Source organism: Carcharodon carcharias, chromosome 2 (genome assembly GCF_017639515.1).
Source record: "Carcharodon carcharias isolate sCarCar2 chromosome 2, sCarCar2.pri, whole genome shotgun sequence".
Lineage (NCBI taxonomy): Eukaryota > Metazoa > Chordata > Chondrichthyes > Lamniformes > Lamnidae > Carcharodon > Carcharodon carcharias.
In genome coordinates this window covers 178,787,919-178,803,687 of record NC_054468.1, presented here as the reverse complement: position 1 = coordinate 178,803,687, position 15,769 = coordinate 178,787,919, and the positions used below count along the sequence as shown (strand labels likewise).

Below are 15,769 nucleotides of genomic sequence, written 5' to 3'. Positions count from 1 at the left end.
ATACATTCGGCTCCTTCATTCAAGACATTGATATAGATTGTAAATATTTGAGGCCCTAGCACTGATCCCTGTGGCACTCCATTGGTTACAGCTTGACAAGCTGAAGATGACCCATTTTTCTCTACTGTCTGCTTCCTGTTAGCTAACCAACCCTCTATTCATGCTAATTTGTTACCCCCTACACCATGAGCTCTTATTTTGTGTTGTAATCTTTGATGTGGTACCTAATCAAATGCCTTTTGGAAATTCAAATACACCACATTTGCACATTCCCCTCTATCCACCTTGCTTGTTACTCTAATAAATTTGTCAAACACAATTTCCATTTCACAAAACCATGTTGGCTCTGATTGTATTATTATCTTCTAAATGTCCAGCTATCATTTCCTTAATAATGAATTCTAGCATTTTCTCTATAACAGTCATTAGGCTAACTGGCCTGTGGTTTCCTGCTTTCTTGAAAAGAGGTGCTACATTTGAGATTTTCCAATCTGCTGGGATCTAGGGGATTTTGGAATTTCACAATTGAGGCATCTACTATCTCTGCAGTAACTTATTTTAAGACTCTGGGATGTAGGCCATCAGGTCCAGGGGACTTGTCAGCCAGTAATTCTGATAGTTTTCTCAGTATCTTTACCCTAGTGATTGTGATTGTTTTTAAGCTCCTCACTTCAGTTGAGGATAATGATTTGACTGTTAATCATAACCCAATGAAACAAAAATTGGGTAGCGCATATAATGGGCAGGTGATTCATGACGACCAGTTTTCCATTGTGATGAAACTTAGAACCTACCTCTATCGATTCAAATGCACAAAAGAATTTGAGCGCACTATCTATTCTGACACTTCATTACAGCATTTCTTTAATGAGAAGTTTAAACATGGCTACTTTCTGGTGGTTGAGATAACAACATACTTTTCAAAGAAGAGCAGGAACTTTCCCAGGATCCTGTGTAGCAATCTACCCTCAAACAGCACCACCAACAAACAATACATCTTTTGGCTGTTGTACATTACACAGTGTAGATAACTTTACAAATTAAGTGCATTGTGTGAACACAAGAAATAGGAGCAGGAATAGACCATATAGCCTGTCAAGTGTGCTCTGGCAGACAATACAATTACGGCTGATGTCAGTGTTCAACTTCATTTTCCCACCCGCTTCTCATATCCCTTGATTCCCTGAGAGACAAAATCCTAACTATCCCACTCTTAAATATATTCAACGATGGATCACCCACAATCCTCTGAGGTAGAAAATTCCAAAGATTCACAACACTTTGAGTGAAGTAATTTCTCCTCATCTCAGTCCTAAATGCTTGGCTCCTTATCCTGAGAATATGTCCCCATATTTTAGATTCCCCGACCAGTGGAAACAATCTCTCAGCATCTACCCTATCAAGTCCCTTCAGAATCTTATATGTTTTGATAAGATCACTGCTAATACTTCTGAGCTCCAGAGAATATAGGCTCAAGTTACTCAGCCTCTCATCACAGGGAACAATCTAGTAAACCTTCACTGCACTGCCTCCAATGCAAGTCTATAAGTATGGAGACCAAAATTGCACAAAGTATCCTGGATGTGGTTTTGCAAAAGCCCTTTACAACTGTTCTTTATTTCTGTACTCCAATCCCTTTGCAATAAAGATCAACTTGCCATTTACCTTCTTAACTGTTTGCTGTACATGCATTCTAATTTCCTGTGTTACTTGTAAGTGCACACTCAAGTCTCTCTGAACATCAACATTTATAAGTTTCACACTTTTCAAAAAATATTCTGCTTTTCTATTCTTACGACCAAACTGAATAACCTCACATTTCCCCACGTTATATTCCATCTGCTATCTTGTTGCCCAGTTTCTTAACTTGTCTATATCTCTTTACAGCCACTCTGTGGCCTCCTCACAGCTTGCCTTTCCACCTATCTTTGTATCATCAGCAAATGTAAATATAATACTCTCTCTCTTCATCCAAGTCATTAATATAGATTGTAAATAGCTCAGGTCCCAGCATTGATCCTTACAGCAATCCACTAGTGACAGCCTGCCAAGTTGAAAATAGTCCATTTGTGCCTACACTGTGCTTCTTATCTGTTAACCATTCCTCCATTCATGCTAATATATTTCCCCCTAATTCATGAGCCCTTACCTTGCCTGTTAAACTTTTGTGTGGCACCTTATGGAATGCTTTTTGAAATCCAGGTGCACTACATCTACTGGTTCCTCTTTATCTACCCTGTTCTATCCCCAAAAAACTCTAATAAATTTATCAAACAGGATATCCCTTTCGCAAAACCACGTTGACTTGTTCTAATCATACTATGCTTTTCTAAGTGCATTGTTAAAATTTTCCTAATAATAGATTCCATCATTTTCCCAATGACTCATGTTAGGCTGTGTATATAACTGTATAGCATCTTGAGATGTTTGTCAGTAACATAAGAAATTATGAGACAGAGTTTCCTGCATCCTGCACCTTAGTGCTGGGCAAAAGCAGCTCCCTCAAAGTATTCCCTCAAGTCCGCTCAACATCTAGAAACTCTTCTTGCAGTTCTTGGCACAGGTTTGGTTCAGCACTCACAGGGAAGCCCATCAACAAAACAGGGTAAGGGGGTAAAAATTGAACAGTGTATATTCACCCCTTTTTCCTGATGTCTGGCGTGGTCTGAGCAAAATTGTTTCCCGTGGGAAGGAAGAACAAGCTATCTTCATTTCTATCCAAGCCTTTTTAAAAGTATAAGTATTACTGTGGCCAAGGGCGGGGAGTGGGGGTGGGGCACACGGAGAAGTAAAAAACATTAGGAAAAAATAATTTACAAAGCATGGTAGACAGTGTTTTGGCGTAAACAGTTCTACTCTGCCTTTGAGTTAAAAGTTACCGTGAGCTTCTAATCTTGGCCCTTCAAATAAAATTGGCAGTCAGATGTGAGACATTTTCCACAGGGAGAAAATAAAATCAGATGGTGAACTGAACTAACTGCTCTTGTGCAGTTCCTGCCATCTGTTACCGAAGTAACAGTAATAGAGACCTCAATGTGAAATTTGCCTGATCATTTCATCACTGAGAGATGTGTAGCATAGAGTAAATCTAAATGGTGGGAGAAAGAAATATGACAAATATTGAAAATTAATTAACAAATACTGTCAAATTCATGATGGCTTTGTGCATTAATAACTGCTGTCCAACAGTGAATTCTTGCAGTTCCTGTTTTAACTCATAAAACAACACACTTTTTCCACCTAAGTTTTCCCAATCTGGAGGTTTTCTACAATTCACCTTTAATTTTAGCTGTTTATCTTTGCAAAATTATACAAAAAACAGTTTAGAGAGCAAAGGTTGTCTTCGGAATCCATGATTTACCTTCAGGAACCTCCCTAAACTAGTTAGGGCAGATTAAATTAAAACAAAATCAGAGGCTTGACTGTCTGTGCTAGCTGATCCAAATCTCTGTCTCTAACTTGCAAGCCTGCATAATTCCAGCAAGAGCATTCGATACGATCATAAGCAGGAACCTCTCTAACGATGAGCCTGGTAGAAATGAACTGATCAAGCACAGCCTGAGATGAAACATGGAACTTTCCTGGTCTGTCTAGCTTAACTACTCAATGCAATTAACTCATTCAGCCATGAGAAAGCCCTCCAATTTGCTTTTGAAAATGTATTCCTGTTAATACGTTGCTTATACTAATAATACTATTGATATATTTGGGCAAGTTGCCAGAAGGAATCATTTAGTCCAAAAGTGTGAGACAGAATTAATCAATAGGTAAAACCAAAGATGCAAGGTTGTTGAAAAATCCTGAATGAATGGTTATCTTGTCAAATATTGGCCTGGATGTTCTGAGGAGCAGCAATCATCATCGAATGGCAGGTCCGCTTAAAAATCCCCCCAACTCGCCACTGCTCCACATTTCTTCCAGGACCACCTGAGCTGAGCTTTTCCAGAAATGCAAAATGCAGCATACATCGGAGAGCTTCATCAAAGCAGAGTAGAGTCAGAGGGGAAGAAAGATCATGCTGGGTAGGATGGGTAGGTGGGTAGAGTGGATAAATGGGTAAGTGGGTAGGTGGTGCGGTGGGTAGGTGTGGTGGTCTGTGGGTAGAGGGGGTGAGATGCGTAGGGTGGATGAGGTGATAGTTGGATGAGAAGGCTGTGTGGGTAAGTTGGTAGTTTGGTGAGGTGGCAGGTGGGTAAGTGGATACAGGGATGAAGTGTAGGTGGGTGAGGTGGAAGGTGGGTGAGGTGGCAGGTGGGTGAGATGGGTAGGTGGGTGGGGTGGTAGGTGGGTGAGTTGGCAGGAGGTAAGGTGGATCATGTAGGTAGGTGGCAAAGTAGGTAGTTGGGTGAGGTGGTAGTTGGGTTGGGGGGGATAATCAGTTGGTTGGAGGTATAGGGGCGTGACATGGGGGGTGGTTGAGGGGGTCAGTATGAGTGATCGGGTGGTCAGTTGTGTCATTACCCAGATCTAAGACAAGGTTTTAATCTAACATTTTCTCGGTAACAATCCAGGTAAGTATATCAGAACTACCCGACTTCTCCGACTCTAACACGGGAATTGCCAAGGAAGTTTCAACTCCCAATGGGCAATTACTCTGCTCCCCTGGGCCCGCCTCGAACGTCTCCAACTCTAACTCAGAGTCCAAGACATTTGAATGAGTTAGAGTCAGAGACATTTGACGAAGTTCCCAGACAGCACGGTAATTGCCCATCGGAAATTGAAACTCCCAGGCAATTCCCAATGGCCATGTAGGTTGGCACATCAGGACTTCCACAGGGTTCTGATGTGCGTCTCAGGTATACATTCGATCTCTGATGATCCAGAAACCAGAAGAAACCAGAATTCTGCTTCTTTATTTGGTGTAGTAATTCTTCCAAAATAGTTCACTCAATTATATCATCAATTGAGAATCACTGCCAGGCCCATCTGTACTTACTTAGTAGACATTCAGGTCTACATCTAAGAAGGCTACCAATCAAGAGCATGAATCTCTTCAAACAAGATCTTGGCTGAGGTCAGCTAATTCTGTTTCCCTACCATTGAAACAGGAGGTGTTCAAAAGTTGAACTAATTAAAGATATGTTAAAGTTGTATAATTTCTTGATTGTCTAAAATTATGATAGGGCACTGATCTTGACACCCTCTTTAATTGGATCTCGGATCCTGAACTTGGTTTTTAATGCTTGTTTTATCATCCTGTGAATAAAACCCAAGGGAAACATGGATATTTTTCACAAAAATACTAGAAATCAATGTAAGCCATGGACATATATCATAAAAACACCTACCATGCAACTACTTTCATTTAGACTACACGAGATAAATCATAACTTGACTATTTTCGAAAACTCTTGGAGTGGTAATTCCATGGGGATACAATCTTGGCAATTGCCTCAGAATCTCAACAGCAGTGAGCTGTTTGTAAGAATTGTAAGAATCTGTATGGGTCAGTGGTATGTCATCTCAGTTGCATGGAGCTGGAGGGTACCCATGCCACTCTGGGTAAGCACATCTTCAGGAGTCTGCAAAATGTGGCGTTGGTGACTTGGAAGTGAACATTCGATCCCCCACCCACAATTACCGAAAAACACCACACTCCAGAATGGCAGACTCTACCCACAGTTGAAAAAAATTTCAAACATTTTCACTGTTTTCCTCTTCAGGTCACACCCAATGTGATTTCCACTGCCACTCTTCTGACAACACTAATGTTGCTTTTCTTGCTTTAATTGTCCCAGTCAGTATTGCATCAAATTGCACACCTGAGGTTGGGTTCATGGGAATTCCTAGAACTGGAAATCCCAGCCTCCTGTGGCCTTATTTGGGTGGGCACAGGCTCCACCTCCAAATCAAGAAACAGGAACTCAACAGGAAACGCTCAGGCAATATTGAGGCTAAAGTGTGACCTGATCTCATGCTGCTTTCTGTCTCTTGCTCCTCACACCCACTGGAATTGATGGCTCTTTAAAAAATTGATAAGGTTAAAATGTCTCACCTGATCGCCCATCTCTCTGAAAGTCCACATGATACCAGTCTCCATCATTCACCTTCCTTTGAGTGGCTTTTGTTTTAATAGCACCAGATCCCATGTCGAGTAGAAGGTACAAGTGTCCATCAAGCATTTCAATTGCAAAGAAGTCCACCTTTACTATTCGGGGGTTTTTGGCATCTTTTTGGTGTCGCGGTTTGCCATGACTAAAAAGAATTAGTCCATTTGGTTCTGTGGTGCGAAAGTCAAATGAAATGGAGCCTGTCTTTTTAGCATTCCACTTTGGTAGTGAGATAAAGGATTCGGGGGTTTCAAATGTGATTGGATCTAATGTTGCAACATTCTCACATTTGAAGGCCACCATTCCGTGAATCTTCATCTTGCGATCTCCTTGCTTTGCAAGCCGTGATAGTTCCAAACGAACATCATTGTTTTTATAAACAACCTACAAGTGAAATAATAAGGTTAAAGATTGAATTTGTCAGGAAGCTAGCTTTAAGCAATATTACATTTGCTGAAGACAGAATGGCTCCAGTTAACAATGATTACGGACAAGATGCACTGAAAGAGGAAAGCATAGTATCTTTGTTATCAAAAACTTATAGAGTCAGCCGAGATATAATGAATTCAATGATATCCTATCTTGGCTATTTTGCAATGTCCAGCTTAAGAGAAGAGAACTTCATTTTCATATAAAAAGAAACATCAACGTTGTTGGAATTTTTATTAGAAAAAACAAAAATGCGTGAAAAGCATAGCAGGAAAGTAACACATAAAAAAGAGATGGATTGATGTTTTGGTGCTATCTTTCATGAGAACTCTGCAGTTCTGAGGGAAGTTCTGCTGATGGATCTAAGCTAAAACATTAAACTATCTTTTCCTTCTAGATGATGACTGACTAAGTTCATATTTCCAGCATTTTGCTATATTCTATTTTCAGTTTGTCAAATAATGCACTGAGAAAGGACTCACATGTGAGACTCAACTGCAAGCAGACATATTGTAGACTTTATTTATACTTCCCCAGAGGTCAGTATCACAAATATTCATTTCTTACAATACACATCCTTCCCATTTTAAAAAAACTTATACTTTAAAATGTAAAATGGTACATGTACATAATTTCCTAGGATACAATGTGACTAATCCACTTTCAACAATACCTGAAATTTAACAAGTGGGATTGAATACTTGTTTTTACTGTAACCACAACGAAAACACATAAATGAACAATACTACCGGAGTAATGTACATGTAGAAAAAAATTTGAACACCAGTACATGTTTATATCATCATTTGGCAAGAAACAATGAAAAGAACAAATTACTTCTTTCTTTGTCTTTCCTACATATATTTGCTTATCTTATCTGGCATTTTTCTCTTTCTGTTAGAATATTTTCTTCCATTTCCATTTCATTAGCTTGACTCCATCTCAACATCTCTGACTGTGTCAAGCCTGAGCTTTGACTTTGACTGCCAGCTCCACCTAATGGTTGGAGCTGTGACATTGATGGATTATTCTTAATTAAAAGACTCTGGCCTGAATCTTTGCTCCTGGGGCAGGCATGCAGAGCTGGGAAATCTCCCGCTCACCACACCTGCCTTGGGAAAAAGTGTCCCACTGGCGGGATCTTCATTCCGGGGGGTGGGTATGGGATGGTGTCGAGTCCAACACTCCCAAATGCAGATTGCAGATGGCCACAGGGGCTGCTGAGTGCCAAGACGGACTGATTAAAAGGCCCACCTTGGTTTTCTGGGACTTGGTCCCAGTTGCTTTCTTAAACATTAGACCCCCTAGGCCTTACCCCTCAGACACCTCACCTCCCCCAACAAACTTCCTATGTCTAAACATGCCCCCAACCACCCCAATGGCCCCTTATAACCCCAAGCCATCTTAGTGCGAACTCATGCCAGCTAATGCCCCTACCCACTCCCTTGCTCCTTATAGCCTCTGTGCCAACATACTACCAACTCATGCCCCCCACCCCACATAAGAGAAAGAGATGTTTTAGTGTAATCTATTATCAAAACTCTGCAGTTTTGAGTGAAGTTCTGCTGATAGTCCAAGCTAAAACATTAAACAATCTTTTCCTTCCAGGCAGTGATTGACTTAGTCCATTTTTCCAGCATTTTGCTATACATTATTTTGTTGTGTACTTCACTGAGAAAGGATTGATGGGACCCATGGCCCCTTACAGCCCTCATGCCAACTTAGTGACAGTTCAGGCAAAATCATGCCCCAACCCACCCCCATGGCCCCAAACAGCCCCAATGCCAAGTTAGTGCCAACTCATGCCCCCACCCAACATCCTTTGCCCTAATGCCCTTCGTACCACTTACCCAGTATCCACTGTGGTCAAATGTCAGGAGACATGCGGAGATGAAATAAAGTAAACTCTAAATATCTATTACAGATTTCGCTATATATAGAGGAATTCTCTGATCAGGATGCAATGTGCTGAATAATATGGTGGGGGGGGGGTGGTGTGTGGTGGTGATGGTGTGGGAGGATTGGTGGGGGTGGTGGGTGGCATGGCCCTCCAGGAAACATCAGCATGGAGTCAACATGTCCATGCTGCCATGCTCCGCAGCCATAAAGCGCTGTGAGGAGGACTAATAAGGGCCGAATGAGACATCTGCTACTCATTAGGGCGGAGGTCACATCATCTGGAGCTGCCAGTTAATCCGATTGGCCAGCAGCTCCACCAGCCCCAGGAGCACCAGGAAGACATCTGTGGCTGCTGCTGGGACTGTAGAAGATAATGATCTAGGACCATGGATCCCTGGAGCAGGTAAGCCTGGGATCTTGGGCCAGGAGGGTTTGGGTAGGTTAGGGAAAAAGGCTGGTGGAGGGAGGGTTTGGGTTTAAGGGAGGGAGTAGGTAGGAAGGAATGGGTTTCAACATAAGGTGGGAGGAGTGCCACCTCACGACCATCAAAGGGCAGCCCCTGAAGTGCGACCCACCCCTTTCTTCCTCTTTAAATAGGTAAGTTAAAAAAAAGAAATTGAGCTACCTGCTCACGCCTGACTGCCCACATTCAATGTTTTATGGCGAGGGCAACGTATTATCAGTGTCAATTGGCTTGACAACAAGCCTAATTGACCCTTGATTATTCATTTGAATATAGCAGATGGGCTGCCCAATTTCAGTGCCCACCCTCCCATCCCCCCGCCGTATTGTGGGGATGAGCTCAGCGGTAAGCAGGAAGGTGGTGGGATGGGCGCCTATCCTATTTGATGTGTCCCCCCAATGGGAAACATGCCCACCGGAGGAACATAAAATTTAGCCCCATTTGTTTTGTCATTGTTTTCAGTTTTGATAGATTGTAGAGTTTGCTGTCTGACCTAGTATGCATGTAGACTCCTTCCATATCTTCAGGGAAGGCAAAGGTCAGGAGCATGGAGAAGAATAGAGTGGGGCTAGGACTAAGCCTGTTTTACTCCTTTCTCTATTTCACTCCATGTGAAACTGTCAGAAGTGTAGCCATCAAACTGAACAATACAATACATGTTGTCACAGAAGAAGTGGATGAGAATGAGGAGCTTTGATGGGCAGTCAGTTTTCCCCCAAATCTTGTAGAGTCCTGCCTAGCTGACAATGACAAGTACTGTAGTGAGATCCATGAAAGTAAGATAAAGAGGTATATTGCTGTTCACTGCATTTCTCTTGTCGCTGCTGTATGGAGTAGTAGCTCTGTCGCCACAGAAACTGCACATTAGTTCCAGGTACACTGGTCCTGCAAGTAGATGGGGTCTTTTAAGTATGACATTAGCAAATACCTTCCCCTGATATTAAAAAGTGAGATGCTCCTGTAGCTGTTGCAGTTGCCTTTGTCACCTTTGATGATTTTTTCATCAAGCATCTCTTGTAGCCTACTTTCCAGCAGAGAAGGAGAAGGTCACAAAGGTGTTAGGCAACTCTACATCTCCTAAAACCATGCCTAGGTTATTCAGTAAACAAAGAAAGATAACCTTTCAGCTTGGAAGCTGGAACGTGAGGACTATGTGCCCTGGCATAAAGAAAGACCACATTCCACAGCAAGTATATTTAAGATAGCCCTGATTGACATGAGCTACACCAGCTTGCTGCTCTACAAGAAAGCAGATTAGCTGACACAGGCTCTATTCATGAGGCTAATTATACCTTCTTCTGGCATGGAAAGAGCACCGAAGACCATCATGTGCTGTAGGCTTTGCAGTAAGCAACCAGCTGACATAATCAATCGAGTCGTCAGTAGCAATATCAGTCTTCATCTTCCTGTGGCTGTCAACTGATAGAGAAGCAGTCAACATCATATGTACCAAAGCAAAAACTCGGTATGCCAGCATCTCAGACAATGAACATTTCTACGACTCCTTAAGTGAGATACCACCATACCTAAACATTGTTGTGAGGGATTGCACACTAAAACTAATTATTTCTTGGGATCACAGTGGGTCAAAACATCATCACTAGTCAGTATTTTCTTCACTTCTTAAATGCTTTCTGACTCTCTACAGACCACTCCCAATCTGTTCCTTCTTTGAGCAGTTGATACAGTAGAGTGAATGTGTTAGCTAGGTTAGGGATCAATATAGAATATGAATATTCTATGCCCTATGAATGTTCTAAGTTCTTCTTTGTTCTCTGGTTTAATTGCTATCAAAATCCCCTCAACTTCCTCCTGCATTGGGTGGATACCTTCATCTTTTATTTAGTGTCCCAGGTACGTTACACTTGTATATGTACGCCATGAAGCAACACTTGTGCTCTTGCTTTGATGCCATACTCTTGGGCCAGAATATTGCTGTCCATGAGATGGGACGGGCCCGATGTGCCGACATATAAAATGATGTGAGATGATGTTGGGTGTGTGTCCCGATGTTATCACGCGTCATTCCGATATTGCGTTCGACGGGTGTGCGCCAGAGGCGGCTGCACACCCACCAAACTGTCAAAGGCCTATTAAAGCCATTAAGAAAGTAATTTACGTCATTAACACTGCTGCCGGACAGGATGAGGTTTCCTGAAGGTTTTATAAAATAAATAAGTTTGGTGAACTTGACAAACATGTCCCAGCTCATGTGACACTGTCACATGTGGAGACATGTTTACATAGTTTTTTACTTGAATTTTTATAAACTTATATTGTCTATTCAATCTTCCTGAGGCAGCTCTGTGCCTCAGGGAGATTGTTGTGCCTGAAAGAGCACAAGCCCCGACTCTTCCTCCTCCCCCCATCCGCACAGGTAGCGCTGAGCGCTACACAATGCGTATTATGCTGGGCGGGCCTTAATTGGCCCACTCACGTAAAATGGTGGCGTGCAGCCGATCGTGGGCGGTGATCAGCTCCACGCTGCCCCGCCCCCACCCGCTCCTGCCCAGCCCACCCAACGTAGGTGTGATTCAGCCCCTGAAGTCGATCTAGCACTTTGTTCAATCTTACAATGTTCTCTTTCTCTATCTTACTGCTCATTAGAATGTCATCTAAGAAATAACACACTATCTTCATCCTGCTTAGCACTTGGTCCACGACAATCTGGAACACTGCAACAGTAGTAGACAGCCCAAATGGTAACATTTCCTATTGCTACAATCCTTTGTGTGTATGAAGGAAAAGCAATTCCTCGATCTTGTTAGTTAATTCTAATTGCAAAATACACCTCCCCATAAGTTAAATTTTAAAAAATAGATCATTGTTGGTAGGCATTGGGTATCATTCTCGATCACCTTATTTACCATGACCACTACCATCTAGAAGGACAAGGACAGCAAATAGATTGGAACACCACTTGGAAGTTCCCCCTTCAAGTCACTCACCATCCTGACTTGGAAATATATCACCGTTCCTTCACTGTTGCTGGGTCAAAATCCTGGAACTCTCTTACTAACAGCACTGTGGGTGTACCTACACCACGTGGACTACAGCAGTTCAAGAAGGCAGCTCACCACTACTTTCCCAAGGGCAACGAGGGATGGGCAATAAATGCTGGCCCAGCCAGTGAAAGCCACATCCCATGAACAAATAAAAAAAAAATTACTTATTTCCTCCACAAATACAAACAGACCCATCTGCTCTTAAATTACCACAATAGGTGCAGCCATTCATTGCTCTTAATTACCCATTCACCTCAATTGGCCCCGTTCTTTCTAACCTAAACAACTGCTTCTGCTGTGCTTATGGTACTGGCCTAGCCTTGAAAAATGTTGGCTGTACTTTGTCCTTTATTTTGACTTTGGTCTTTCAAGGCCTAATTTTATCATTAGGGCCTCCTTGCTCAATTAGCTTTATTAACACTTTCTCAATGTCAAATGTGCTCTAATTGATCCCTACTGTAAATAACACAGCCTAGCTTAATCTTAGCTTCTTAAGTCAATTCCTTCTCAAGAGGCAGACTTAGTTCCCACCAACTATTACCAATGGCAGGTAATTGGATGCATCATCATATTCCATCCTAACACTAGTAGTAACTAACACTGAGATACTATTATTGGAAATAACTAATCAGTTTCACACCACTATTGCGTGAGGGAATGTGACTTCGGGATTTCTTGTACTCTTCTTCCAAAGTAACAGACACAGCTGCAGCTGTATCAATGGTGAAAATATGTTGTGAGCCTCTGGCTTTCATTTTGACTGTGGGAACTGGAATTAAATCTTCAGCCCTATTACTCTCATCTTCCATGTGCTGTTGTTCTTGCTCTATGACTGAGTACAACTCTCAATCTTCCTACTGTATAACATCAACTCCTGTTTCCATACCTTTCATAAGCACATTCGGGGACTTGCAGGCTTCTGAACAAGCTTTAGTTCTACCATGACCTTGACCTGGTGTATGGCTGCAACATGAAGCTTTGCTGTTTCCTCTACTCCTGCATACCATCTGAATGTGATTGACTTTCCCAAAGGCATAGCACTTTGACTGGAATTGGGACACTTAGATAGTTGGTGGTTACCATGACAATGATAACATTTGAGCTTCTGGCTCTGAAACTGAACTTGGCTTCTATGGCCTACATTCCACTGAAAGCCAATGGATCTCCCTTGCTGGCACAGGAAAAGAGCTTGCTTGCAATTTGCAACTATCGATTTCTGCAATTTTCATGGTTGTCGCCTCATCGTAGGCTTCCTCCCACATCAACTTATTGCCTTTACTCAAAGCTTGGCCTGAATTTTAAAGGTCTTTAAACTTCCCAGGAAAGTGCCTCTAAGGTTGATTTTTAAGTTTGCACCATACCCACAATGGTGAGAGAGTTTAACTTGAGAATGTAATCTGCTACAGTCTCACTTGGCAACTGTTTCCTTTGATGGGATGCAACTCTCAATGCAATTTCATTCTTAGTTGTGCATAATAGGAGTCCGGGATTTCATTATTTCAGCATATTCCATATTACTGGGGTCTCATGGGCGATACTGGTTAGACGCTATATCAAAAGCATCTGGCTCCATCATGTTGAGGAAAACATTTACTTTATCCTCGTTGCCTATTTTATTCACTTTCTGTCAAGCATGAAACCTTCACTTGTAATGAATGCTAGCCCTCCTGGTTAGAGCTCAATTCCCCCATTATCTACAAATATACCAATTGTGCCATTCTTTTTCATTCAATTGCATACTGTGTGATTCACTGAGCTGTACATGGATATGATGAGCATATGCAGAAATCTTTCAAACCACTTAATCCTCAAAACAACTTTAGGAGTTCTAGAAAACGTGTCACAATGTTCTTCAGTTCTTAATCTCTGAAATGAAATGCAAAAACGAATTCCATCTGGTCTTGTCACCATCTTTCTGTTGTGTATTCACTGCGAAAAGACTCACCTGTGGGACTCCACTGCAAGTAGCCATGTTGAAGATGTTTTTTTTACACCTCACAAACAGATAGGACACAGAGAGGGCAGTATAATAAAATGCTCAGCTTTTACACTATAAAACATATTTCACTTTGTACAAACCATAGAAATACTGTCCAAGAATAAAAAAAAACAAGCTACCATCAAAACAATACAAATACTACAACAATAACATGAAAGAATATTTGAAGAGTGTTTCTGGGGCAGGATGGCTGTAACTATTGTCACAATTGTTTGTGAAGCCATCTCAATTCAAATGGACATAGGTTAATTACCTCAAACTTCTTATGAAATCACTGGCCTCAGGAATTCAGGTTACAGAGTTACCTGCCAATCACCTGTCATTTTGACCCCAACAAAGAACACAGTCTCAGTAGCACAATTCCATGCAAAACTACTGCACTTGGAGAGAGTGAGGAGAAATTCACAGCAAGTATGTAATGAACATATTGCAAGACTGAAGTAACTGGAAGTTATATATCATAGGGGCGTATGTAGGATTTCTGGCACTCCTAAAACATGTTTTTATGTGGAGGACCTGGCAGAGCTGCCCAAAGGTAAGAGCAAGGCATTGGAAAGAGGCAAAGAAAGCACATCAGACCAATTTACAAATACTTCTGGATTAAACACAGGAAAGGAGAGAAGGCTGCTGGTACCCATGGGAGGACATCTTGGAAAAACGTCTTGCATGACATGTGGATAGAAGCAGCATTAGTGATGAATGTTAGCTTCTTCACCCACAGTGCCTGATAAAACTCAATGACCTGGTGAGGTCACTGTTCCTTTTCTTCATTGGATACCATGGGTAGCAGCAGACTATTTGTACTCTAAAATGAATCCAACAAGGGGTAAGCTTTCATAATGCATTCTGTAAAGGAATTCACTAAGTTGGTTTCTTATAATCTGTTTGCCATCTCTCCTAGAAGCAATTACTTGCACAAAAAACTTTTACTTTAACACAGAAATACCACAAGGTCTTTAACTTCAGGTGTCTGATGCCACTTGAGATATTCCTCGATTGCCAGCCAAAATTTAATTATTTAATCTTGCTAGGAGAAAGCTGCACACAATGCTTATAAGATATGGCAGAGCAAGCATTCTCAACATTTAAGTTCTCAGCCTATTGGAGAGGCACATTGCTCTAGCTGTGGGAGATTGTGAGATTAGTGGGGATAGCTCAAGCAGCAGATTGGTAAGCGTGTACCTAGGCAGTTGTTATGATATCCCTGTAAAATGATAGATAGCCAAATGTTTCCAACTTCTGTGTCTCCCTCATCCCACAGGGATAAGACTCAGTCGTTCTTCACATAATGTCTATTGTACTTTCCTGCAGAATCATCACAACAGGGGACAGAGAAAAATGATGATGAATAATGATAATGATGAGGAGGAGGAAGAGGACATAATTTAATTCTTGTGGAAAAATAATGACAATGATAATGGTGATGAATAAAAGGCTGATGATAACCAGGAAACACAGCCTCGTCCTGGAGTACGATCCTGCCCATGTTCCTCTACCCCAAACCCCTTGATGGTATCCCTACATCATTTATTATTTAAGATGCCATCAGTTGGGGAAAATGGACAGCATGAGTGACATTGTAGCACCTAGGTAATTCAGAGTGCAGTTAAGAATGTGCCAGTTTCCTAATGGAGGCTGAGGAGAAAGTCGGTCATTCATCTGGAGTTATGTAACCCATAAAACATAGGTACTCACTGAAAAGAATACAGTTGGAACATCACAAGTAGATAAGAGAAAATGGAAGCTATGAATTGATACTACACCTTTCACAGGATATCCCGAAGTGTAGTCACTGTTGCAATGTTGGAAACATTGTGCACAGCAAGCCCCCACAAACAGCAAGGTAATAATAACCAGATTATATGCTTTTGTGATGTTAATTGAGGGAAAAGTATTGAGAGTACGCCCATGCACTACTTTGAAA

General features: G+C 41.7%; 1 protein-coding gene across 1 annotated transcript in view; it reads right to left on the bottom strand.

Annotated features, from left to right (window-relative positions):
* Positions 1 to 15,769, bottom strand: part of nrxn1a (neurexin 1a) — a 2,049,839-nt gene that overhangs the window by 1,043,877 nt on the left and 990,193 nt on the right. The window contains exon 9 of the mRNA XM_041177542.1: positions 5,996 to 6,434. Coding sequence (XP_041033476.1) covers positions 5,996 to 6,434 — 439 coding nt within the window. The remainder of the gene's footprint in view (positions 1 to 5,995; positions 6,435 to 15,769) is intronic.